Genomic DNA, 27376 nt, shown 5'->3' on the forward strand with positions numbered 1-27376 from the left:
TGTATCAAGGCACCTCAATGGTAAGTCTGTTGGAAGGAAACAATGTGGCAGAAAACGCTGTACAACGAGAAGAGGAGACCGGACCCTGAGGAAGATTGTGGAGAAGGACCGATTCCAGACCTTGGGGAACCTGAGGAAGCAGTGGACTGAGTCTGGTGTGGAAACATCCAGAGCCACCGTGCACAGGCGTGTGCAGGAAATGGGCTACAGGTGCCGCATTCCCCAGGTAAAGCCACTTTTGAGCTACAGAGAAGCAGCACTGGACTGTTGCTAAGTGGTCCCAAGTACTTTTTTCTGATGAAATCAAATTTTGCATGTCATTCGGAAATCAAGGTGCCAGAGTCTGGAGGAAGACTGGGGAGAAGGAAATGCCAAAATGCCTGAAGTCCAGTGTCAAGTACCCACAGTCAGTGATGGTGTGGGGTGCCATGTCAGCTGCTGGTGTTGGTCCACTGTGTTTCATCAAGGGCAGGGTCAATGCAGCTAGCTATCAGGAGATTTTGGAGCACTTCATGCTTCCATCGGCTGAAATGCTTTATGGAGATGAAGATTTCATTTTTCAGCACGACCTGGCACCTGCTCACAGTGCCAAAACCACTGGTAAATGGTTTACTGACCATGGTATTACTGTGCTCAATTGGCCTGCCAACTCTCCTGACCTGAACCCCATAGAGAATCTGTGGGATATTGTGAAGAGAAAGTTGAGAGACGCAAGACCCAACACTCTGGATGAGCTTAAGGCCGCTATTGAAGCATCCTGGGCCTCCATAACATCTCAGCAGTGTCACAGGCTGATTGCCTCCATGCCACGCCGCATTGAAGCAGTCATTTCTGCCAAAGGATTCCCCACCAAGTATTGAGTGCATAACTGAACATTATTATTTGTTGGTTTTTTTGTTTGTTATTAAAAAACACTTTTATTTGATTGGATGGGTGAAATATGCTAATTTATTGAGACAGGTTTTTTGGGTTATCAGGAGTTGTATGCCAAAATCATCAGTGTTAAAACAATAAAAGACCTGACAAATTTCAGTTGGTGGATAATGAATCTATAATATATGAAAGTTTAATTGTAATCATTACATTATGGTAAATAATGAAATTTAACACTATATGCTAATTTTTTGAGAAGGACATATATATATATATATATATACATTATATATATATATATATATATATATATATATATATATATATATATATATATATATATATATATATATATATATATTATAACGCTGGGAGCGTCACTCTGTCCGAAGCCTTTATAGACTGCGCAAGCGCAGGCGCAGTCTGGGCCTCACAGAGTGACGCTCCCAGGAGATCGCGGTATGCGTAAACACTGAACGCACACCGCGATCTCCACCGGAGAGTCAGGGACCGCCAGGAGGGTAAGTATATTCACCTGTCCCCCGTTCCAGCGCTGCGTGCGGTTCCGTCTCCCGGGTCCTCTGCTGTGACGTTCCCTGTTCAGAGGGCGCGATGACACGCTTAATGCACGCCGGCGCCGCCTTCTGACTGAACAGTCACAGCCAGAGGAGCCGGAAGATGGCGGCGCGCAGCGCTGGAATGGGACAGACAGGTGAGTATAGCAAGTGCTGGGTGCCTGAGCTAGCGGTGACTCCGGCACCTGACCCCCACAGCGCACCGGTGTCCCCGCCTGCTCAGGCCCCCCAGCACTCGGCACCCAGCGATGATAGGCGAGTATGGTAATAATAATTGAGCATCTTATGGGGGGCATATAATACAATGGTGGCGCAAGATGGCAGCAGCACATGACAGAACGGGGGCACAGGATGGCAGCAGCACATGACAGAACGGGCGCAGGATGGGAGCAGCACATGACAGAACGGGCGCAGGATGGGAGCAGCACATGACAGAACGGGGGCGCAGGATGGCAGCAGCACATGACAGAACGGGCGCAGGATAGGAGCAGCACATGACAGGACAGGGGCGAAGGATGGGAGCAGCACATGACAGAACAGGGGCGCAGGATGGGAGCAGCACATGAAAGAACGGGGGCACAGGATGGGAGCAGCACATGACAGGATGGGTGCAGAACATGTCAGAATGGAGGCGCAGGATGGGTGCAGAACATGTCAGAATGGAGGCACAGGATGGGAGCAGCACATGACAGGATGGAAGCAGCACATGACAGAATGGGGGCGCAGGATGGGTGCAGAACATGTCAGAATGGAGGCACAGGATGGGAGCAGCACATGACAGAATGGGGGCGCAGGATGGGTGCAACACATGACAGAATGGGGGCGCAAGATGGGTGCAGAACATGTCAGAATGGAGGCGCAGGATGGGAGCAGCACATGACAGAATGGGGGCGCAGGATGGGAGCAGCACATGACAGAATGGGGGCGCAGGATGGGTGCAGAACATGTCAGAATGGAGGCGCAGGATGGGTGCAGAACATGTCAGAATGAGGGCGCAGGATGGGAGCAGCACATGTCACAATGGGGGCGCAGGATGGAAGCAGCACATGACAGAATGGGGGCGCAGGATGGGTGTAACACATGACAGAATGGGGGAGCAAGATGGGTGCAACACATGGCAGGATGGGAGCGCAGGATGGGTGCAACACATGTCAGGATGGGGACGCAGGATGGAGCAGCACATACCAGGATGGAGACCATATACCAATATAGATGCTAGCCACCCGGGCGTAGAACGGGTTCAATAGCTAGTGTATGTATATATATATATATATATATATATATATATATATATATATATATATATATATATATATATATATATATATATATATATATATATATATATATATATATATATATATCTATATCTATATATATATATATATATATATATATATATATATATATATATATATATATATATCTCTATCTATCTATCTATCTATCTATCTATCTATATATATATATATATATATATATATATATCTATATATATATATATATATATATATATATATATATCTATCTAAGGGGTACTTCTGTCTGTCTGTGTCTGCAACTTCCGTACGGAAATCCCGCGTCGCTGATTGGTCTCGCCACCTGCCTGTCATGGCTGCCACAACCAATCAGCGACGGGCACAGTCCGATTAGTCCCTCCCTACTCCCCTGCAGTCAGTGCCTGGCGCCCGCATACTCCGCTCCACTCACACAGGGTTAATGCCAGCGGTAACGGGCCGCGGGTACCGCACTCAGTTACCGCCGCTATTAACCCTGTGTGCCCCCAAATTTTTACTATTGATGCTGCCTATGCAGCATCAATAGTAAAAAGATGTAATGTTAAAAAGAACAACAAAACAAAAAACCTGCTATGCTCACCTTCCGTAGTCCAACAATGCACTCGCGGCTGCCGCCAGCTTCCGTTCCCAGAGATGCTTTGCGAAATTACCCAGAAGACTTAGCGGTCTCGCGAGACCGCTAAGTCATCTGGGTAACTTTGCAATGCATCCTTGGAACGGAAGTTGGCGGCAGCCGCACGCATAGGGACTGCTTCGGTGGATCCCGGCGGGTGAGTATATAACTTTTTTATTTTAATTATCTTTATTTTAACACGGATATGTGCCCACACTGCTATATACTACGTGGGCTGTGTTATATAGCGTGTGGGCTGCGTTATATACCGCGTGGCTGCTATATACTATGTGGGCAGTGTTATATACCGCGTGGGCAGTGTTATATACCGCTGCTATATACTACGTGGCCAGTGTTAGGTACTACTGTATGTGGGCTGTGTTATATAGCATAGGCCACGCAGTACATATTACGTGGCCACTGTTATATACTACGTCGCCTGTGTTATATACGGTGTGGCTGCTATATACTGCGTGGGCTGTGTTATATACTATTTGGGCTGTGTTATATACTGCATGGCCACTGTTATATATTGCGTGGCCTGTATTAACACATCGGGTATTCTACAGTATGTATGTATGTATGTAGCAGCCACACTTTATATAGCACAGGCCATGTAGTATTTGTCTGCTATATACTACATGGCTCCTATATACTACGTGGCCTGTGCTATATACTATGTGGCTGCTATATACATACATACATATTCTAGAATACCCGATGCGTTAGAATCGGGCCACCATCTAGTAGTATATTCTTGTACATAGGGGGCAGTATTATAGTAGTTATATTCTTATACATGGGAGCAGTATAAATCTCATCAACTCTGCTTGTAACCTAGAACAGCGTTTTTGGACAACACAGGATGGAGCATCCAAAACACTGCTATTCTGGATCGTGGACGTAGCCCAAGAAATACCTGTGGATGACAACTTGGGGACTTTTTTTTAATGTAGGTCCACATGGAAATTATTGCACTCGAGATTCATTGCAGTACATAAAAATAAAATGCAGTCTCCTGCCGTGCTGCAAACCCCAGCAATGTATTGCGGAGGTTCCCTTGGGAATATCTCCTGTGTCACAGAACATAATTTCTCGTAATAGAAGAAATCTATAGGGATCAGAGTTATTTAGAGCATCACATTAACAAGACCGCGGCCGGGAACCATACCGATAATTAAATATGTAGAGGTTTTTGGCCAAATCCTCTGGTGATAAACAGGTCACACCTGCACAACAGCAAACAGGCTACATATGGGAGAAGATCCAGGAGTCTCACCAGGGAAAGGGGACTATGGTGGCATTGTGACAATTTTCTGCCAGGCAGGGTAAGTATACTTTGCTCTGCTTGGTGCGGGTCTCCCCAAATGGAGATGCATAAGGGCCCTAATATTTGCAGGAGTGATACACTAGCAACCCAAACTGTTCGGGTATGTGCACACGATGCGGATTTTGCTGCGGATCCGCAGCGTATCCGCAGCGGTTTCCCAGGCGTTTACAGTATAATGTAAACCTATGGCAAACAAAATCCGCAGTGCACATGCTGTGGAAAAAAACGCGGAGTTTTTACACCTGCTCCAATAGAAAAGTGCAGATGTAAAACCGCAGCGGAATCCGCAATAGAAAATGCGATAAATCTGCAGTAAAAACCGCAGCGGTTTTTCACTGCGGATTTATCAAACCCACTGCGGAAAAATCCACAGAGGAGCTTTCTACGTGTGCACATACTCTTCAAGTGTGCACTAGTAGACTACTGCAAGAAAACGGGTTCTAAACTGAAGATGTTAAAAAAAATTTAAAAAAAACCCACACAACTCTAAAAACAATATAAAAAGAACCTGACATCAAGGTAACTTTTCCCATCTATACAAATGTAGCAAACCCCTCAGGAAACTTGATACTACACTAGATACCCCCTTGATTCTTTTGCCCATTCTCCAGGACCTTCGGGGGAGACATCTAGAAAAATGGGAAACCTACTGAAGGAACAGTCAAGTCTGAGAGCAGATATACAGTACGAGGAAAGGCGGCAGCCTCCAGCCACAGAGGGACACGATGCAAGGCGGCAGCCTCCAGCCAGAGACACACACACGAGGCAAGGCGCCAGCCTCCAGCCACAGAGAGACACGAGGCAAGGCGCCAGCCTCCAGCCACAGAGAGACACGAGGCAAGGCGCCAGCCTCCAGCCACAGAGAGACACGAGGCAAGGCGCCAGCCTCCAGCCACAGAGAGACACACGAGGCAAGGCGCCAGCCTCCAGCCACAGAGAGACACACGAGGCAAGGAGCCAGCCTCCAGCCACAGAGAGACACACGAGGCAAGGCGCCAGCCTCCAGCCACAGAGACACACGAGGCAAGGCGCCAGCCTCCAGCCACAGAGAGACACGAGGCAAGGCGCCAGCCTCCAGCCACAGAGAGACACGAGGCAAGGCGCCAGCCTCCAGCCACAGAGAGACACGAGGCAAGGCGCCAGCCTCCAGCCACAGAGAGACACGAGGCAAGGCGCCAGCCTCCAGCCACAGAGAGACACGAGGCAAGGCGCCAGCCTCCAGCCACAGAGAGACACGAGGCAAGGCGCCAGCCTCCAGCCACAGAGAGACACGAGGCAAGGCGCCAGCCTCCAGCCACAGAGAGACACGAGGCAAGGCGCCAGCCTCCAGCCACAGAGAGACACGAGGCAAGGCGCCAGCCTCCAGCCACAGAGAGACACGAGGCAAGGCGCCAGCCTCCAGCCACAGGGACACGAGGCAAGGCGCCAGCCTCCAGCCACAGAGAGAAACGAGACAAGGCGCCAGCCTCCAACCACAGAGAGAAACGAGACAAGGCGCCAGCCTCCAACCACAGAGAGACGCGACAAGGCGCCAACCTTCAGCCACAGAGACACGAGACAAGGCGCCAGCCACAGAGACCGTGCCTGTGATCATCCACTAGTCTTGAAATAATTTTCACACTACGACTTGCTGTCAGGTCCATGGAGGAGCTTGTGTTTAGACACAGCAGCTCATAGAAACAATCAGGGCTGCATTTTAAAAGGGGAAGAGAGCTGTAATCTGAGAGAATAGGTACATTTTAGGCTACCACAAACTCCAAAAGACAATGCAGGCAGGTTGGAGTTATAGGCCACTTGCACACAGAGTTCAGGGTAAGCAGCTGAAGTCCAGTTGGAGGCAAAGTTCTGCTAAAGAAGAGCATCCTAATCTTGATCCTTTTAACGAGTCATGAAATATTGTCGTCTTCCCCTTTCTTAAATGAGAACAGGCCTATCACGTCACCAGAAAATCAAATCATACTTTTCAGAAATTAGGCCAGTGGTTTCAGATTAATCCCATCAGCCATGGTTGCCGGAGCGGTTCTCAACACTTCTCCAGACATTGTTTGGGTCTGCTAAAGAACAGATTTTAATATGTATTAACCTTGTTTGGATGTGCGGAGCGGAGAGTTAATTTAATGTCAGAGAGGATGAAAAGTGCGAGTGATAGGGAGAGAGGTGTGACAGGAGCAGCACTAATTGCATTGCTCTCTATATCACGGTAATCTGTTTCCCTGGAGGATGGAACAAGCTGTGCTCCAGAGTCAAGATGGATGATCTGAGAGGAGGGGGGCGGGGGGGGGGGGAGACAGTCTCCAGGTACTAATCTTTTAATAAAGAACCAGTGATAACTCACTTACAAGCAGTCTCCATGGATGTTGGCTTGTGTTACAATTCATTTTATAGCCATCTGGTCAGGGCAAAGTTAACGAGTTGTGTAACTTTGTAAATCCTTTTATTGAAAGGGGTTTTTGGAAAACTCTCATGGCTGCAGTCCTTTATTCACAATCCCAGGCGAATCCAGTGCAGGGTCTCCGCTGCTGCTCCTGCTATGGTGTGCAGCGCTGACGTCACGTCGATAGCACTGCCACCAATAATTCAGCTCCATAGCTCCGCCAGAGATGAAGGCACGGACCGCTGAGCCCACCAATTGGCAACAGTGCAGTTGACATTAGGCTAGTTTCACATTTGCATTTAAAAACGCAGTGTTAAAAACGCAAACGCAGGTGGTGAAAAAAATGCATGTAAACGTGTGCAAACGCTGCGTTTTTTAGACGCATGCATTTTCGTATGCGGTACAAAAAATGCGCCGTTTTGACGCGTTTACGTTTTTGAAACGCATAATGAGAAGTATGTGACAGCTGCCAATCATCAAAATCAACTAGAAAACCCACTATAAATAGAAATAGCTAGGGTTAGGGTTTGGATCCCTAGGGTTAGGGTTTGGATCCCTTTATCACCTTGATGGTGGGGGGTTAGGGTTAGGGTTTGGATCCCTTTATCACCTTGATGGTGGGGGGTTAGGGTTAAGATCCCTTTATCACCTTGATGGTGGGGGGTTAGGGTTAGGATCCCTTTATCACTTTGATGGTGGGGGGTTAGGGTTAGGATCCCTTTAATTACCTTGATGGTGGGGGGTTAGGATTAGAGTTAGGATCCCTTTATCACCTTGATGGTGGGGGGTTAGGGTTAGGATCCCTTTATCACCTTGATGGTGGGGGGTTAGGGTTAGGATCCCTTTATCACCTTGATGGTGGGGGGTTAGGGTTAGGATCCCTTTATCACCTTGATGGTGGGGGGTTAGGGTTAGGGTTTGGATCCCTTTATCACCTTGATGGTGGGGGGTTAGGGTTAGGATCCCTTTATCACCTTGATGGTGGGGGGTTAGGGTTAGGATCCCTTTATCACCTTGATGGTGGGGGGTTAGGGTTAGGATCCCTTTAATCACCTTGATGGTGGGGGGTTAGGGTTAGAGTTAGGATCCCTTTATCACCTTGATGGTGGGGGGTTAGGGTTAGGATCCCTTTATCACCTTGATGGTGGGGGGTTAGGGTTAGGATCCCTTTATCACCTTGATGGTGGGGGGTTAGGGTTAGGATCCCTTTAATCACCTTGATGGTGGGGGGTTAGGGTTAGGATCCCTTTTTTTCACCTTGATGGTGGGGGGTTAGGGTTTGGATCCCTTTATCACCTTGATGGTGGGGGTGGCTTATCAGTGTGTAGACTTGTTTTTTTCTATGGAAACGCATGCGTTTAAAAACGCAACTAAACGCATGTGCTTAAAAACGCATGCGTTTACATAGACAGCAATACGTTTTTTTGCCGCAAAAAATTACTACATGTTGCATTTCTGCAACAAAACGCAAGCATAGAAACGACGCATGCGTCGTCAAATGCGGCAAAACGCATACAAAAAAAACACATGCGTTTTTAATGTTACATATAGGAAAAAAAATGCATGTGTTTTTTTGCAGTAAAACGCAGCGCCAAAAAACGCAAATGTGAAGCCAGCCTTATACAGTGTCTGTAATGGTCTGCAGCACTGACGTTCAGACTACACTACAGACCTGGGGAGGATGAGTAAAGCTCAGAGTTTATATAAATGAAACCAGAAAAATGAAATGAAACCAGAGAAATCCTTTAACTGGCACCGATTGAGAGCATAAAATTTGCTTCTTTTAATACGCAATCCAGCACCCTTATCTGTGATCAGCATGTGTATCAAAAGGATTGACACCATGCTGGAACAAAACAGCCCCTATTAATAGTCAACGGGGTCTCAGGTGGTATCCACTGTACAGTTTGATGGTTGCAGCTTTCAGAAGAAATCACGCCTACAGCATGAACACAGCCTAAACCTCAGCTGAATGAATGCCCACAGATAACAGGTCAGGTGCACAGCAGCAAATCACTGGGAGGAACGGTGCCCTGAGCCTTTCAGCCGCACAGAAGTGCCCAATGCACCCTGATCAGCAGATCTGATGACACTTGAGCACACCAAGGTGCACACGTTAAGTATTTCATGCAGAAATATCTCCATATTAAAAAAAAAAAAAAAAAAAAAAAAAAAACAGCATCCCTAGGCAAGAAATCGGCTGCATAAAGAAAAGGTTTTTTTTACTGCGTTTAACCCATTTGAATGGGAGAAAACGCTGTAAAAACAAAAATAAGTTAACATGCTGCTGAAAAAAAAACCTGTGCAGGAGATTTCAGATGTTTAATTCACTTTGCTGGTACTGTGGGGGGTTTGCAGCAAAAACGCATGATAACCAACAAAAAAAGCGCAACATGTGATCAATACCCCAATGGTGTAATTTTTTATATAGAGTATTTTATATTGCCAAAAACAAAGAAAATCCAACTTGCACAGCAGGCGCACGGATCACAGTGAAGAGCAGAGGAAGTCCAGTTCCCATGATCCGATAACCAATAGGCATTACGGCAAATTCCTCGAAGGTGCAACACAAAACAAGACAAAAAAAGCTGCAAGGATTTTCGGATCAATAGAATTTCCCCCCCTCCCCCCACTTTTCAGCCAGTAACTGCGTGTTCAAGACTGGAAGAAAAAAAAAAAAAAAAAACAGGACTGACCCAGACTTGCAGGGCAGAATTGAAACTACATGCCACAAATAAAAGAACGATTTTTTTTTTTTTTTGAGGCACGTGTTTTTGGGCCAGGTTGAGGGGCCTGTATCCTTATTTCCTTAGTGATTGTATTTAACGTTCTGGACCTGATCAGTGTTAAAAGTGGCATCAACAACAGCCTTTAATTTTGCCTGAGCTCAATATATGGGAAAGTTCTTATCGGTCTGAAAACATTTGTTGTTTTCCCACTTGTGAATGTAATCCTGAGATCTAAGCATGCTTCTACTCATCTCTCAGTTCTCTGCTCAGACCGTCCGTCATTTCATGGCTCAGTTGGAGCAGGACAATATTGAAAAGTTGTGATCAAGGCTACACGAGTGTTGTGTCCAATTGCTCCAATCTCCTAAATTGATACATTGTAGTAAGAGGGCCATCTAGAATTGATAAAGTTCCAGTAAACCTTCAGTGAAAGCTCTTTGTCACAGGAATGTTCCTACTCACACACAGCCAGCACAGATTTTAAAAATAAACAGCAAAAAAACATGATTCTGCAGAATTTTTTTTTTTTTACAGGGCCCCTACCTTAAATGGGTCATTTGTAATCAGGCGACAGGAGATTGTGCATTCACAAGTGCATTTGTGGGACTGTGACCCCTGAATTCCCTAGAGCCATGTACAGTACCTATGCTAAAATTATAGAATTGTATACATTGTTGTCTTCCTATTTCCACAAGAAATTAACTTTTTTTTTTTTTTTTTTTTCTCGGGGTGGGGAGAATTTACATGGGCCGAATCACCGAAAAAGACAAGCCTTCCAACTAGGCCAAAGCCATAAAGTTAGTCCAGGCCCGTTACCTGACCACAGAAAACAAAGGGTCAAAAGTAAAATTAAGTAAGTGGAAGAAGGGTTTGAGTGACAGGGATGGAGAGAAGAAAAAAAAGTTTTAAAAATGTGTGTGTGTGTGTGTGTGTGTGGCATCTAGCTGCTTATAGACAGGAAAGGCATTATGATAAATTATGGCCATAATATTGCCTTCTCAGCTAATTGCAACATCTTGACCCCTCAAACTAATCATCATGTATTCTGAATAGGCAGCACACAAACATTCTGATTTTTCACCTGGTACTGTCAGAATAACGTTCTTCTGCAGACACGACTCAAACTGTGAGTGCTCATCTTTGCATAAAAAAACCCCACCAGATATTCAAGGGGAGTCAGTAACAACTAGACACAATTATAACCGAGAATGTTTAGCTCTGCAGGTAGAAATGGGTTGTGCAGGTTATATCAGAACATGCACAGAAACTGCTATAAAGATGTATTTACTTTTGCTCATATTTCAGTTGAAAAAAAAAAAATTCAGCTGCAAAAGAAAAAACAGTCCATTAAAAAGTAAAAATCTAAGTGACAATTTTTCCCCATACCACCTCTTACTCTACTAATCTGAATGACAAACCAACAGGTAAGCAATGTGAAATTGAAAACAATTCTAGCATACGATAATTTTTTATTATTATTATACATTTTTATAGTGCCATTTATTCCATGGCGCTTTACATGTGAAAATGAGGTAATAGTTTTTGCCCTCAGCCTGTTCTGGTGGAAAAAACGTGCGCAGTGTTGTGCAGAGAATTGAGCCAGTGTGGTCCAGGGAGTCTTCAGACAGCGTCTCACTGTGGTATGTGGAATCATCATGTTTAATTGTTCAGATAAAAGATAGTGCAGCCAACTTGGCATTCACAATAGTTCTCACGACTCGTACTGTAAAAAGGGATGGTGTGCTTCCATCCCCTTTTTAAAACCAGGGATTTTTATGCAATCATTTTGCAGTTGTTGGAAATACACGTTTTTTTCATACAAGTTATAGGGCAGATAAGTAAAGATTTTGGCAAACTAGGGGCAGATCTTTGGCCCATTATTGTTCCCAATTAATTTTTTTTCTGGCATGACATAGGATCACACGATGTGATTGAATACATCACAGTAAATAAAAATCAAATATATTCCACATTTATTTAAGCAAAGGTATGCTGTGAAAGCCTCATGAGTAGGCTAGAGTAGGTAGTATCTTTTACAGTTATGACAAAATCAGCCCAACGTGTAGACCAATTGGCAGGCAATGATCTCTCAGCAACACACCGCTATGCACCTTTTCAGAGCTTTAGCCTGGTTAAAAAATGGAAAGGCTGCAATTTTGGCAAAACAGGGGCACAATATGAGCCCATTACAGCTCCCAATAAAACAATTTCTCACATGTCTATCAGAATCACACCCCGTGATGCAATAATATGTTAACCAAGGCAATGTGTCATGATTTGACAAAAGGTAGTATCTTTCTACAGCCTTATGATGGCAAACCGTTGGTCTTTCCATCTCTTAAAGTCCCTGCACCTTTTAAAAGATTTATCCTGGCTGGAAAATAGGTGAAATTTGGCAGATGAGAATAAGTTGGACAAAAAAAAAAAAAGGGGGGGGGGTTGAACGTACACCTATTACAGTTCCCAATGAAATTATATGTGAAATGTCCATCAGGGTTCCAACAGTCAGCCCTGATTTTAGGAACCTCCATAGCTGGTCAATGAGACCAATTCCTGGTGTGCAAGACACTTTGGCCAGAAGTTTTAGCCCACGGGACTGATTAATGGAAAAATGATCATGGTCAACTGCACATTGTAAGCAAACAGAAATAATATGGACTGATCTCCAGGTCTTCCCATTTTTCAAAACTTAACGTAAATGGACATTTGTTACCAGCATGTCACATTTAGGTCCAAAATTCTGCAACTCATGCACATATTTTGGTGGCTAGATAATGACTAATTGTATGATACAGGGTCGTCAAGTTCACTGCATAGTTGTACATTCAACTGGTTAAAAACTGCTTGTTTAGGCCTTTAGGGACTTCCTTTTTACCTCAACTTTATATTTTGGTTTAAAGTAGCTCAGTGAAGCTCTGCCATAAGCATGATAAATTGTAAATCCAAGGGACCTTTTGGTTTGGGCTTTAGGCTTCAAGACACCAAATCAACTGCAACCCCTGAGCCCACATCCCTGGAGTTGGATCAGGCAGGTTCCTCCAATTTGGGCCACTGACAGGACCATGGCCATTATTAGACAGCTCAGCACCTGCTTTAGATTGAGGGGCTTAATAGTAAATCCCAGCATTGTCACTGCCAAAAAGCTTATTGGCATTAAGGGGCTCAAAGAGAAGTCAATAACACACCAATAGAATGAACTTCTGAGCTTACTATTGTAGAGTAAAGCTCAGAGGCTCCCTCTAGTGGTGGCTGCATCTTTGCCCATGCAGTAGATTTGGAGCTCTGTATCAGAAAAGCAAAGTTCCATCTGCTATAAACTATGTCAATTTCCAACCTTTTTAGATTAAGCAACATTGTATTTAATGGTGGACTGTCACTTTTAGCTTGTTACCCTTCTTATAGGTCTTCTGTACAATAGAAGGTTTTTTTTTTTACCTTTGAGTCGATTGACATTCATAATGACACGAGAAACTGTACGGATGGCGTCCAAATAAAAGTATGCATAATGTACAGGTTCTGAATTACATTTATGCACGCGCAGACTCTGGATTATCTGCGAAATCGATTGTTCAATCATTGAGAGAGACTTTGGAGGGCCCTGGAGCAAACATGGGGATAGAATAGCTGCTGGCTTATAGGAGAGGAACAAAAAGAAGGGTTTAACTTCACAACCAGGAGTCCATATCCGATTGCTATTCGGTCGGTTGGGATTCATCTGTCAAGTTATCCATCACTGTGCCATTTGGAAAGCATAGGCAGTTTGTAGAGTCAGTGGTGTGTGAAGCGTATAAATTGTTCAGGAGAACTGTAGGAAAATGACTTGTAAAATATATCAACTTCCATGCAGAAAAACCAAGCTCAGACAGCTACAGAATAAAATTATACTTCGCTGACTTCACTCAGCCACCACTAGGGGGAGCACATGGGCTGACTGTACACAGCTTAATATTCTGTATGCACTAAACTGCCAGAATCTTATCGGACATATCATATTATTAAAGCATTGTATTATTCATGGAAAAAATATCGGAGCAACATTGCATTGCGCAGTTCCTCCATTATTTCTCCTGGAATGGTATGAATAAACTGATAAATGGGTGTTAACAGTTTATGTGGGGGACCCTGCACAGTCGCAGCCTGTTCAGTCAGTCTAGTGGATCACCCCCGTGTAGGGCAAGGGGTACTTGGTACCAACCGGGTCCTCCGGTTCTCAAGGGGGATGTCATGGTGGCTGACCCGGTCTGTGGCCCTAGGGACGTCCGTTAATAAAAGGGGGAAAGGTCTTTTAAAGGGATATGTTCGTGACACCACCTGTGGTATTCAGTCAGGGTGACCGATGCTGTTTTAAGGGGTCCGCTGGGGTGATGTTATGGCAGCTAGATGGTATACCTTCCCACAGGTGAAGTATGTCCCAAGGGCTTCCCAGTGTGTAGATGGTGGATGGTGTGAGGCGCAGTGAAGAACGAGGACACAGGGTTGCAGTCTCTTTACCTTTACTGAAGGTTCAGCATCCACAGTCCAGAGCACCAGATCACAGGGCAGGCAGAGTCCGGCCGGTCTGAAGGCAAATCCAGAGTCCCCTTATCCAGGTGGAAATCAGGAGCCTTCCTCTAGCGCCTGGGTGTTTTAGTACCTTACTGCTGAGCTTCTCATAAGGTCCTCACAACTGTTGTTGGTGTTCTAGATGTTATATCTCTCTCTGTCCCCCAGATGGATAGGAACAAACCCGTATGACTGGTGGCCTGAGGCTTTTTACAAGGGCTCTAGCACGCCCCGGCACCCACAAGTTGCCACCGTGCCTCCTGGGTATAGGTCGGGCAGGTAACGTGGAATTAGCTGTCCTGCCGGTCTCTGGAGCAAGGCATAGAGACTGTTGCTCCCTCGGTGTTCCAGCTACCGGATCCTGCACCTCAGAAGGAGGCAGCCTGTATAGGGCAGAACTCCTTCTGGTTTCCTCTCCTTTTGCGATGACTTCGTTTCTCACCCTCTACAATACAATTCGCTGTTCGTGTCGCTTTCTTAGGATGCTGCCACGCGTCGGGCAGGCGCAGCTCCGTAACCTTCTTTCTAGGCCTCTGATAGGATCCCACCCCTCTCAGGGACCACTCTGTCGGCAACTGCTAGATATTCCTCCTTCCTTTCTCGCTGCCTGACAGGAACTGACTGAGTGAAGCCCAGCCAGCTTCTGACTAACTTCCTATCCAGACCACCAGTTTTACCTAATTGTGAGGAGTGCCCTAATAAATAGGAGCATAGCTCCCCTGGTGGACTGGAGTGTGAAGTGTGTTGCATGGTTTTTGATACTTGGTAAAGAGATCTCCTTTATTGACTTCAAACGCAACATCACTCCCCCCCCTAGGGGAGAATGATATTACTGCAACGACGAGGACCCTGGGGCGCTGCACTAGCAACAGACTGTGCCGGGACAACCCCAACTAGTAGCACCCAGTTGACCATTTATAAACTTCCACGAGGAATAAGAGGAAAAGCACATTGTTAAATTGGGAGAAAGATGTTTTGTTTTTTTCATTGTGAATTTGTGACCAATCCTTTTTAATTGTTCCATCGGTCAGGGTTCGTGCACACGACAGTAAATCCGACAAGTACCATCCCTGGTTTTGACTGATCACATGCTTAGGCTATGTGCACACGTTGCGGATTGGAGTGCAGAATTTTCTGCACAAAATCCGCATCTCCTGGCAGAAAACGCAGGTGCGGATTTGATGCTTTTTTATGCGGAATTTGTGTGTTTTTGTTGCGGATGTTCTGCATTTTTTACCCCTGCGGATTTCTATAATGGAAGAGGTCAGAAATGCAGCAGTTCCGCACAAAAGTAGTAACATGATACTTCTTTTGAGCCGCAGCGGTTTTCATGTGGATTTTTCCGCACCATGTGCACAGCTTTTTTTTCTATTGATTTACATTGTACTGTAAATCACTTTGCGGAACTGCACAGTTTCTGTGCGGAAAAATCCGCTGGTGATCCGCACTAAATCTGCGTCGTGTGTGCACACAGCCTAACTCGAGGTAGTCTATTGAGCTGTTCACATGTCCGGACTTTTCTTGGACCGTCCAAGAGAAAGAAAAAAATAAAAAAGTTATAGGATTTCATGGACTGACATAAGAGCAGGTGGAGAAACTTTTGGGTTTTCTTTTTTTTTAATCTTTCCACCTTCGAGAAAATCAGATCCCACTCTGATCAAAGTGTGATGAGCATAAGACCATTTTTCTCAGATGGAAAGAAAACCACCATGTGACCCTAGCCATACTCCCCTATTTTGACCACTCATCTTCTAGCCATTTATCAAAATAATCTTTTCTTAGAACTTTGCGTTGTAACATTCCTCTGATATGCCTCCTAGAAATGTTTCACATATATATATAAAAAATAAAACCAATGGGAATAGTAACACCCAGTTTTCAATTTATGCATTTTCAAGTGAAAAAAAGGCACAACAAAACTGAGTTCTAAGAAATGCTCCAGAATGGTTACTTTTAGGGAACACAAATACCGTATTTACTAAAATGGACATGTCAGGAAATCTGAATTGTCCTCCATCCCAATGTAAAAATAAAAATTGCAAAACATAAAAAGTAACAAAAAAGTAAAATTACTAAAAATAAGAAAAAAAATGCTGACTAATTTAGAAATGTCAAAAATAAAGCAACAACTTCAAGGGTGCCAAACTCTTACAGCCATGACTGATTGCTGTTGATTCCTTAGTGTGTGTAACCAAATATTAAGTTGAGGGGGCCAACAATTGTCTGGCCTATTTTTAGGCGCTTTATGTGAAATGATGTCCAATTTGTCTTTTTTCCTGTTTACACACACGCTTCTCACACAATTAGAATATCATCAAAAAGTGAAACTCCTTATACAGAGTCACTACAAACAGAGTGATCTATTTCAAGTGCTTATTTCTGTCAAAGGGAACCTGTCACCGGTTTTGGCCGATATAAGATACGACCATCACCTTTCAGGGCAGATATACAGCATTCTATAAATGCTGTATATCTGCCCCAGCGCGACCCTTAGAGAAAAAAAATAACAACTTATAGTCACCTGTGGGGCGCTCCGGCGCCTCCCATCTGCTTGAGATAACGCATCGCTGCATCATCCACAGTGTCTCCTCGGCACCACGCTCCGGCGCAGGCGTACTTATCTGATCTGTTGAGGGCAGAGCAAAGTACTGCAGTGCAGGGGTGTCAAACTGCATTCCTCGAGGGCCGCAAACCATGTGTGTCTTCAAGATTTCCTTAGCTTTGCACAAGGTGCTGCAATCATTATGTGTGTAGGTGATTAAATTATCACCTGTGCAGTACAAGGAAATCCTGAAAACATGACCTGTTTGCAGCCCTTGAGGTTTGCAGTTTGACACCTCTGCTGCAGTGCACAGGTGCCGGGCCTCTCTGACCTTTTCCGGGACATGTGCCCTGCAGTACTTTGCTCTGCCCTCTACAGGGCAGAGATACAAGTCTGTGCAGGAGCACGATGCCGAGAAGACTGTGTAGATGATGCAGCCATGCATCATCCACATGAACCAAGCAGGAGGGCGGCGATCATAAGGAGACGAGAGCCGCCGGACCAAGAAGACCGGTGCCGCCCCACAGGTGGGTATAATAAAAAAGTTATTTTTCTTCTCTTGCAGGTCAGGTTGGGGGCAGATACACAGCATTATACGTAGAATGCTGTATATCAGCCCTGAAAGGTGATGGCTGTAACTCGTATCGGCCTAACCTGGTGACAGGTTCACTTTAATGTGGATTATGGCTTACAGCCAATGAAAACCCAAAAGTCATTATCTGAGTAAATTGAAAAAAACAAAACAAAAAACACCTGCAAAGGCTTCCTAAGCGATTAAAAAGGTTAGTCTGTTTCAGTAGGATCCACAATCATGTAGAAGACTTATGACTTGACAGATGTCCAGAAGGCAGTCATTGACACTCCACAAGGAGGGTAGGTCACAAAAGGTCATTGCTAAAGAAGCTGGCTGTTCACAGAGTGCTGTATCCAAGCATATTAATCGAAAGTTGAGTGAAAGGAAAAAGTGTGGTAGAAAAAGGTGCACAAAGGATTTTTAAGAAAAGGCCATTCAAAAATGTGGGGGAGATTCACAAGGAGTGGACTGCTGCTGCAGCCATCAAGAGCCACCACACACCGAAGTTTCCAGGACATGGGCTACAAGTGTCGCATTCCTTGTGTCAAGCCACTCGTGACTAGACATGAGCGAATATGTTCAGCTACAGTACCTACTTATTCGGCAAGCTATAGCGCTTACTGAAGAAGTTGCAGCGGGAACCCGGATGCCTGGATTGCTCCTGATAATCAGGTGTCCGTTGCCACAGCTGCATGTGATGCGGCTGTGTGACAATCACAACACATGCATGGAGAGCCTGTATGTTGTGACTGTCACACAGCCACGACACATGCACTCCAAGCATCCGGGTTCCCTCTGCAGTTTCTTCGGTAAGCGCTATAGCTTGCCGAATAAGGAAGGAGCGGAACATATTCGCTCATCTGTACGCATGACCAATAGACAACGCTAGAAGTGTCTTACCTGGGCCAAGGAGAAAAAGAACTGCACTGTTGCTCAGTGGTCCAAGTTGTTGTTTTCAGATGAAAATAAATTTTGCATTTCATTTGGAAATCAGGGTCCCAGAGTCTGGAGGAAGAGTGGAGAGGCCACAATCCAAGCTGCATGAGGTCTAGTGTGAAGTTTCCACAATCAGTGATGGTTTGGGGAGCCATGTCTTCTGCTGGTGTAGGTCCAGTGTTTTATCAACACCAAAGTCAGTGCAGCCGTCTATCAGGAAATTTTAGAGCACTTCATGCTTCCCTCTGCCGACAAGCTTTTTGGAGATGTGAATTTAATTCTCCAGCAGAACTTGGCACCTGTCCACACTGACAAAAGTACCAATACCTGGTTTAAAAACAACAGTATCACTGTGCTTGATTGGCCAGCAAACTCGCCTGACCTTGACCCCATAGGTATTGACAAAAGGAAAATGAGAGACACCAGACCCAACAATGCAGACGAGCTGAAGGCTGCTATCAAAGCATTCTGGGCTTGCATAACCCCTCAGCAGTGCCACAGGCTGATCGGCTCCATGCCACACCGCATTGATGCACTAATTGATGCAAAAGGAGCCTCGACCAAGAATTGAGTGCATTTACGGAACATACATTTCAGTAGGCCAACATTTCAGATTTTAAAATCTTTTCAAGCTGGTGTTATAAAGTACGGTATTCTAATTTACTGATATAATGGGCTTTCATTGGCTGTAAGCCATAATCATCAACATTAACAGAAAAACACATGAAATAGATCACTCTGTAATGATTATATGAGTTCCACTTTATGTATTGAACAACTAATATATATTATATAAGGAAAAAAATAAATAAATGCAGATTTCACATGTGGGAATATGGCCTAAAACAAAATCTGTTCACACACAAAATAAACAAGGCATTTCACAGAAATCCATCCAGGTGGTTACATAAAAAGTGCCGCCCTGTGGTGCTACGGCCTATCTATTCCCTCAGAGGACCGTCCACTACATACAGGAGGCCTATGTGTACGTTAGCAGGAATGCAATGTTATATAACGCCACCACAGCAGCCAATGTGTAAAACATACTATTTTTATGTATTTCTCTTTAGAAGTGAGAACGTCTTGGCCATAATTAAAAGTTTAGAATTTAAGAGAAAAGGAAAGATTAGAGAAAGTGATGCGTTACAAGCAGGTGCAGATTTACACACAGGAAAGTGGAGTGCAGAAGGTCAGTCATGTCTTGTATCAACATCCGGTTGGAAGGTGTTACAGCATTAATGTTGAAAAATCTTGCAATCTTGCCTTGCGCAGGCGTGTACTACGGAGGACATAGAATGAACTTCAATCCAATATTGCGGCCAGCATGCAGCCAGCGGGTAAGGAAAGGGTGAATCAAACACCCGAAAACTCCACCCATATGACAGAAAACCGGTCCCGCCAAATTCAGGTGACAGGTTCCCTTTAATTAAAATAAATAAAAAAACACTAGAGAGCTTATAAGTAATCCATCGTCTCCAAGTCCATGCACGTGGCGTGCAGAGGTCTTGGAGACTGCACAGTGCTCTGCTCTAAACAAAATGGCTTTTACAACATTAGCGTCACAAATCGATAGGAGTTCATGTGTTAACATCATAGCCTCACAGCAGGTAATGGCACTGTTCAGGAGCCCGGGCCCCTTCATGAATAGACTATAAATATACAGAGGATGTCACAGGGCGCTGGAAACTGAAAGCTACGCCAATCCACTGTAAAGAGGAGCCATTTGGGAGGGATCATAGCAGAGAAGGCAGAACGCTTTGCTTTTTAGGGACAGCTGCTTGGATCGCCATTACAGGCCAACAGTCAATAGCCATATAGGACCAACAGAATAAAGCGGCTCTGTTGCTTACATAACACTTGGTGCTTGTGACCCCTTTAAGAACAATTTGCCACAAATTAGTTATTTCTGGAAGAGGGACGCCATGTCATTCTCATATTGTACAAACCCTTTTAAGCCTTTTCACCATTATCCCTTGCATTACACAGTGACCTTGTGTGTGACTAATGAGGTATGACCAGTCCAAGCAATCACTGCAGATAACGTAGAAATGGCATTAATCACAGAAGAACTACAAACCCAAGGTTAAATCTGAAATCTGCAGTCATACATAGGAAAAAATAAGACATTTTGTGCACATACCCTGGCACTATGAACATGGCTTATTTTTTTTTATTCTAGGTGAAACTAGTTTTTGAGGAGCTTTGAGATTGGCTATGTGCACACAGGTTTTTTTCTGTTAAAGAGCGCATGTCGCTAGAAACGCGTCAAAAGATGCCTGTATTCTCTTTTTTTGTGAACACACAATTTTAATCTTTACTTCATGTACCTTGGATAATAAAATGCACTTTTTTGGATTTCATCTGTGAGCTGGATTCTTCTGCTTTCTCCATACAATGTTGGTCACTTGAGAGTATTACCACCAAGTCAGGCTGGTAAGTTTTGTAGACACTGCAAATCTAATCAAAACTAACAGGAGATCTCTACCATTGTGTGCGATTAGGGGATTTTCATTTAAAATATAGATACCATGTAAAAGGATCTACCTGCCTTTTGCAAAGTTGTTGGGCCTTTGGTTCTCTGAATGACCATTGAGTTGTCTGTGTAGCCAGGAAGGAGCAAGCATAGAAACGGTGCAATCGGGGTGTAGCTGCAGAAGGGCCCAAGTAGTATAGGGGCCCACGTCGACCTATGATACCTCATGCACAATGATGAGCTATCCCACGGCAAAGGGTCTGTCTATAGTTCTTGCACAAAGTCCCTCTTCTGCTTGTGACCAAGAGTTTAGTGCATATGTGGGAATGGTTTCATTTTAGTTCTAAAAATTAAAAACCCAGCATGATCCATGGGGGAGGAGGGACGTAAAGTCTCGGTGCTAGCAGTGATGCCACTGAGGTCACCGATGTTCAGCCCAACTGGCGATGTCACTGCTAGTCACTGATGCTGCGCTTGCAGCAGCTCATTCACCAGTGGTTCCCAGCCTGGACGGTTGCGTCTTGGCACCGTCCAGGTTGAAAACGTTTTTTTCCCACAGACATGGATTACGGCGTGGGACAGAATGATGGACAGGTATGTTATATTGTTGTTTTATTATTTTTGGTTTATTACAAGAGAACGAGGGCTTCGTTCTCTTGTAATAAACCAAACGGAGGTTGTAAGTATGATTTAATTGAGATTATTAAAGGAGTCTGTCATTTTTTCAATTAAAGGACTATTCTTGATGTCTGTTTTCATACAATGTGACTACGGGTTTAGTAATGGGGCGTCTTAAAGACGCTTCTCCATTACTAACCTCTGGGCTTGGTGTCACCAGATAATACAAAGGTGACATCAACCCCCTCCAACTATCACCCCACTTGCCACCGATACAGGACAAGTGGGAAGAGCCTGGCAAAGCGCCAGAACAGGCACATCTAATAGATGTGCATTTTCTGGGCAGCTGCAGGCTGCTATTTATAGGCTGGGGGGAGACCCCACGCCTTTTTTAATTTAAATAATTAAAAAATACAGTGTGGGGACCCCTCTATTCTTGATAACTAGCCTTGCTGAAGCTGACGGCTGAGGGTTGCAGCCCCCAGCTGGGAGTTTTTTGCCTGGCTAGTTAAAAATACAGGGTAACCCACGTCGGGGTATTTTTTGTCAATTATTTATTTACAGCACAGCAGCGGCGGATGATAACTCCCATCCGCCGCTCCTGCTCTCACTGTTATTAGAAGCAGCAGGTGTCAGATGATGGGAGCAGTTGTCCCATCAGCTGACACCAGTGACCAGAGGTAAAGGTTATTCCTCCGATCACAGCTGAGCGCTCACGCTGTCTGACAGTGTGGGATCACCTGATACCTCTCTGATTTCACCGCTGATCAGAAGCAGTGTTTGCCGCGCTGTCATGCACATGACAGCGCAGCAAACACTGGATGTTCGAGTCCCCGATTCAAGTGAATAGGATCCGGGTTCTGTTCTGGTACCTAAACTTTTTGAAACTGTTGGGCCAAACCTGAACATCCAGGTGTCCGTCCATCTCTAGTATGATTGTAGTCCACAAGCACAGGAACAATACCCTCCCAATCACGATTCAACATATTTTTCCATCGTTCAAGGATACATCAAAAAAAAAAAATCAACCTGTATGGTAGGGAACAAGTAATGCAAAGACACATAACTTAATACTCCTGCAGTATGGGGGGGGGGGGGGGGGAGATTACAACACAATAGCTGAATGTTCGCCATGTCAGGTCCATTCTGTGGGAGAAAGAGGAAAGGATGAGCATTGAGAATGGGAGAATGATTCAACATTGCACAGTAACCAGAGGGGCCAGAGGAGGAAAAAGCACACATGCTCGCCACAATAAGGAACTGCTCCTGTTTGGGAAGTAAAAATAGACGGATGATCAAGTCTAAACGAGCCATCACCAGTACTGACAAAGGAGGCAGCTTCAAGTTCTGGCTGCCACATAAGACACTTTTCTAATTTAAAAGAGATTTTATGGACGGCTCAGGACAATTGAGACAAGATACGACCACTGCTTATAACAAAAAGAAGAACCACATTACACTTTTACAAAACTTTATGAATACATCTAAACAGATTTCTGGTCATCATGAAGGATGGGTCAATCTTGATTCTTAGCAAATTGTTCAGTCTACAAATGCCCAAGACAACCACTCATCGTCATCTAACATTACAAAATTCACCAGATCTCCTGAAAAATTAGTCAGAACCCATGCAGACCTCAAGCATGCCATCCAAAAGACTGGAATTTCCAAAAGTAGCACAGGTTCATTGAACCATGGGCAAATATGAAGTCATTTATGACCCATTCCTAGAAGAGAGGAACCTGACACAAACAAAATGTTACTTTGGTGGATGAGAAGTTCACAAAATAACACTTTTGTAGACTGGTCATCATGTTGTATTGACTAGTAGAGAAAAGGCAACCCGAAGACATAATAATTGGGTGCAATCATAAACCAGCTATGTGCCCATAGTTTCTTGTTAAAAAAAATAAATAAAAAAAGATTGTATTATTGGAACCAATATGGTTTACCCTAAAGTAAAACAGAAGGGTCAAGTCATTTAGGACAATTAGATATTTTCTAAGCTTCACAGAGTTGAAAAAGTAGGAGGTGAAAAACATTTAAGGCACAAGGCCAAAGAATAATGATGGACATCATCGACTTAATTCCAACAGGGCAGAGGCAGGTGTGGAGGCCATATTGCAGCACCCAAAGATTGCACGGCTCCCTAATATGAAGCCGTGTGGCCTCCGTGTGCGCCATTAGGTGCCAAGTCTTCCTTACATCTAATGCATGTGAATCTTCTCAAATCTCCAAATGGTTGACAATAAAAGGTCATACAGGGTTGGTGGCATTGCAACATAGAGCAGAAAACCTAGACGAAAGCTTCCCTCCCCATAACACCTCAGAAGGCTGTCAGCTAGCGGCCATTTTGGCAGGTTTTCTCAAATACAGGCTCACTCGATCTGCAGAGCACTCCTCTGTGTTTGCCAGAGATGTCTGGAAGCAGTTCTCTCAAAGAGGAGACTATTTATTTTTAAAGGATTGTCAGTCTGAAATTGGACATTAGGTCCCTATACACAGAGTGAGGGTCAATATCAGCCAACGTTCGTCTAATATGTGGGGGCTTGAAATAAACACTTATAATAATCACTTATTCCAGCATTTTGGCAAATAAGATTTCTTGGCCAGGCAAGTTGGGTCTGGCTCTGTGTGTAAAAGTCACATTGAGGTTTTGTCTGAATAGGTGTCAAAATACATCCAAGGCTTTATGGCCTAGTCCCAGATTCCTTACAATGAGAAAAACAAATATTGTAGGTGTAGATCAGGAATTAGAAAAAAAATAACTTTGGGGAGGAGGGAGGTTAAGAGAGCAATTAGGAAAAAAAAAAAAAAAAAAGGTAAATGTATACAAAATTAGTCATCAATTAAACTTGATGCGATTTGAGGATGGTTAACGTGTGCAGTTTTCAGTGCTTCTACCTACAATGGTCGGCTGCCTCACTTACCAAGTTCTTTAGAGCCTTGGCTTTCACTGGCCAATTCTCCCATTTTTACCAGGGCATCAAAGTAGCCTTTTGCTGCAAACGTTACACCTAAAAAAGGGAACATAGAAGAAACATTTGCATATATTTAAAATGATAGGACATGCCAGCAGAACATCGAACCACCACCGTTACCACCACCTCCCACTCTTTCAATAACCTTTGCACAATTTTTTTCCGTATCGGGCCAGAGACATTTGATGAAATAATGAGTACAAAATAGGATTAAAATAATTTAAAATGACCAACAGATTTGGTTGGTCCTTGAAGGTCACCGTCCTCTTTGTAGGTCTAAGGTCTCCTGGAAGTTCACAGTTCTATGTAGGTCTATGACCTCATTGACTAGTCATCTTTGAGCTACCAATTCTGCAACTAGTATCTCTGACCAGCACAAGTTAAGCCGTTTGGTAGACCGCATGGGATAAAATCTTAAAAGACTACTTTAAAAAAAATAAATCAACATTTCCAGCCAACAACACTTTCTAACCAGTCAGGGCAATATGTGCATCAAGATTACAAGAAACTCCATTATGTATCATAGCAATAGTAAAGAATATGGTAAACTAAACTAGAACATAGGGGAAGAGAGGTTTCTTGGGCTCATCTAAAGCCTCTGCAAAACAAGAGTTTTTGGTAAAGGGGAGAGACGTCAGTGACTTGACTTTCCATCAGAGTTTTTATTCTCTTAAAGGGAATCCGTCACCTCATTTTTCGCCACCACCATTAGGGGCTTATTTACAGCATTCTGTAATGCTGTAAAGAAGCCCCCGATGTAACCTGAAAGATAAGAAAAAGATTAGATTATACTCATCCGGGTGCGGTCCCGATCCGGTCCGGGTCCGATGGGTGTCGCAGATCAGGGTCCGGCACCTCCCATCTTCATACGATGTCCTCATCCTCCTTGCTTTGTGTCGCGGCTCCTGTGCAGGCGTACCAATTTGCCCCGTTGAGGGCATAGTAAAGTACTGCAGTGCGCAGGCGCTGGGCCTCTCTGAGCTTTCCCGGCACCTGTGCACCGCAGTACTTCGATCTGCCCTCAACAGGGCAGAGAATTACGCCTGCGCAGGAGCCGCGAAAGAGGACATTGTATGAAGATGGGAGGCGCTGGACCCGGACTGCACCTGGGTGAGTACAATCTAACTTGTTTTTATTATCTTTCAGGTTACATCAGGGGCTTATTTACAGCATTACAAAATGCTGTAGATAAGCCCCTAATAGCGGTGGCCGCAGCGTTTTTGCTAAAAATGAGGTGACAGATTCCCTTTAACACATTGCAAGCATATTATAGTATATAGCACTGTGTACTTACAGTGTCGGACTGGGGTGACAAGGGCCCACCAGTAACATTGACTTTGGGGGGCCCACTTTTCACCTGCATGCAAATATTATACTGCCTTAGTTCACAAATTTACCTATATCTCTATATAATAATAAACTGGGTAGCGTGGTTAATGAATGATGAGATGCTGTTTTTTTTCTGTACAGAGTGAATCAAGTGAATTATGCCAAGTACTGCCCATACAGTGGGGTTGGGGGCCCAGATTTACACAGGGGCCCACCGGGGGATTCCCCTGTTACCCTGTGGGCCAGTCCGAGCCTGCTTACAATTGTTCATCCTGCCTTTCTACCCAGTTAATTCTTCTCTTTTCCATTAGGTCTAAGCCATCACATGATTAAAAACTTATGAGTAGTGTTGAGCGAATATGCTTGGATAAGTATTCAAGCTCGCCAGAGATACTCTTAGCACCTGAGCGTGCTTGTATAATACCTTATCCAAACACGTTAGTTCAACACTACTGACAAGCTGAATCCTAAGCTCTATGTAGAAACAGGAGGTCAATTTTCCCTTCATGAGTCAGTCACTGCAAAAGTCCATGGCAAGGGGGGGTCAGTAGCTGAAGAGGGGAATGATAAATGCAAGGACAATTTACTTCCTGTTTCTACATAAAGCAGAGAAAAAGAAGAATTCAATGGGTAGAAAGGCAAAAGGAGAAATTGTAAGTATATAGTTATCTATATATATAATTGTCTAAGAGTTTTTCTGTCTGTCTGTCCTGGAAATCCCGCGTCTGATTGGTCGAGGCCACAAGGCCTCGACCAATCAGCGACGGGCACAGTATCGACGTTGATGTCATAATGGTTGCCATGGCGACGATTATGTCATGAAGGTTGCCTCGACCAATCAGCGACGGGCACAGTCTGCCGCGAATTCTGGAATCATCGTTGTCCATATACTACGGGGACATGCATATTCTAGAATACCCGATGCGTTAGAATCGGGCCACAATCTAGTCTATTATATAATTGTCTAAGGGTCACTTCCGTCTGTCTGTGTCTTTCTGTCACGGATATTCATTGGTCGTGGCCTGTGTGTCATGGAAATCCAATTCATTTCAAAAACCTGACCGTCACATCCAAACATAGACTAAGTGTGAACAGGTTCAGCACCTGTTCACACTTAGTCTATGTTTGGATGTGACGGTCAGGTTTTTGAAATGTATTCTTTAGCCTTCTGATTGAGCACTCTCGTCTCCTAGCCACATGTGTTTTAATTACAGCAGGTCCAATACCCCCCCCCCCCACAGAGAGAGAATTTTAGTCTAAGAAGAGGTTTCACATGTACCCATTCAGATGGAGACATTTATTCTCAGCGAGGAAAGGCAAGTTTAGGACCTGGTATAAGAGATGCCCTAATGTGGCTACCAGGTACACATAAAATTGGCCATTTTTATGCGCTAAACGCTCTCATTTTTCATATTTCTAGTGCAATAATGCAGTTCAATTTTCATATTTCATGTTTGCATGTTTTAGCGCTGCAGTGTGCTGCCTTATTTACTTAACTATATACGTCATGGAAATCCAAGTCGCTGATTTTTGCCACGACCAATCAGCGATGGGCACAGTCCGGCGGCAAAATGGCTGCTCCTTCCTCC

The 27376-nt window shown here is 44.3% G+C and overlaps 1 protein-coding gene across 3 annotated transcripts in view; it reads right to left on the reverse strand.

Annotated features, from left to right (window-relative positions):
* Nucleotides 1-27376, reverse strand: part of BAIAP2 (BAR/IMD domain containing adaptor protein 2) — a 158459-nt gene that overhangs the window by 54872 nt on the left and 76211 nt on the right. For all 3 annotated transcript variants that reach the window (XM_069750791.1, XM_069750793.1, XM_069750792.1), the window contains exon 3: nucleotides 24408-24494. In XM_069750791.1, the coding sequence (XP_069606892.1) occupies nucleotides 24408-24494 (87 nt within the window). The remainder of the gene's footprint in view (nucleotides 1-24407; nucleotides 24495-27376) is intronic.

This window comes from Ranitomeya imitator, chromosome 2 (genome assembly GCF_032444005.1).
Source record: "Ranitomeya imitator isolate aRanImi1 chromosome 2, aRanImi1.pri, whole genome shotgun sequence".
NCBI classification, from domain to species: Eukaryota; Metazoa; Chordata; class Amphibia; order Anura; family Dendrobatidae; genus Ranitomeya; species Ranitomeya imitator.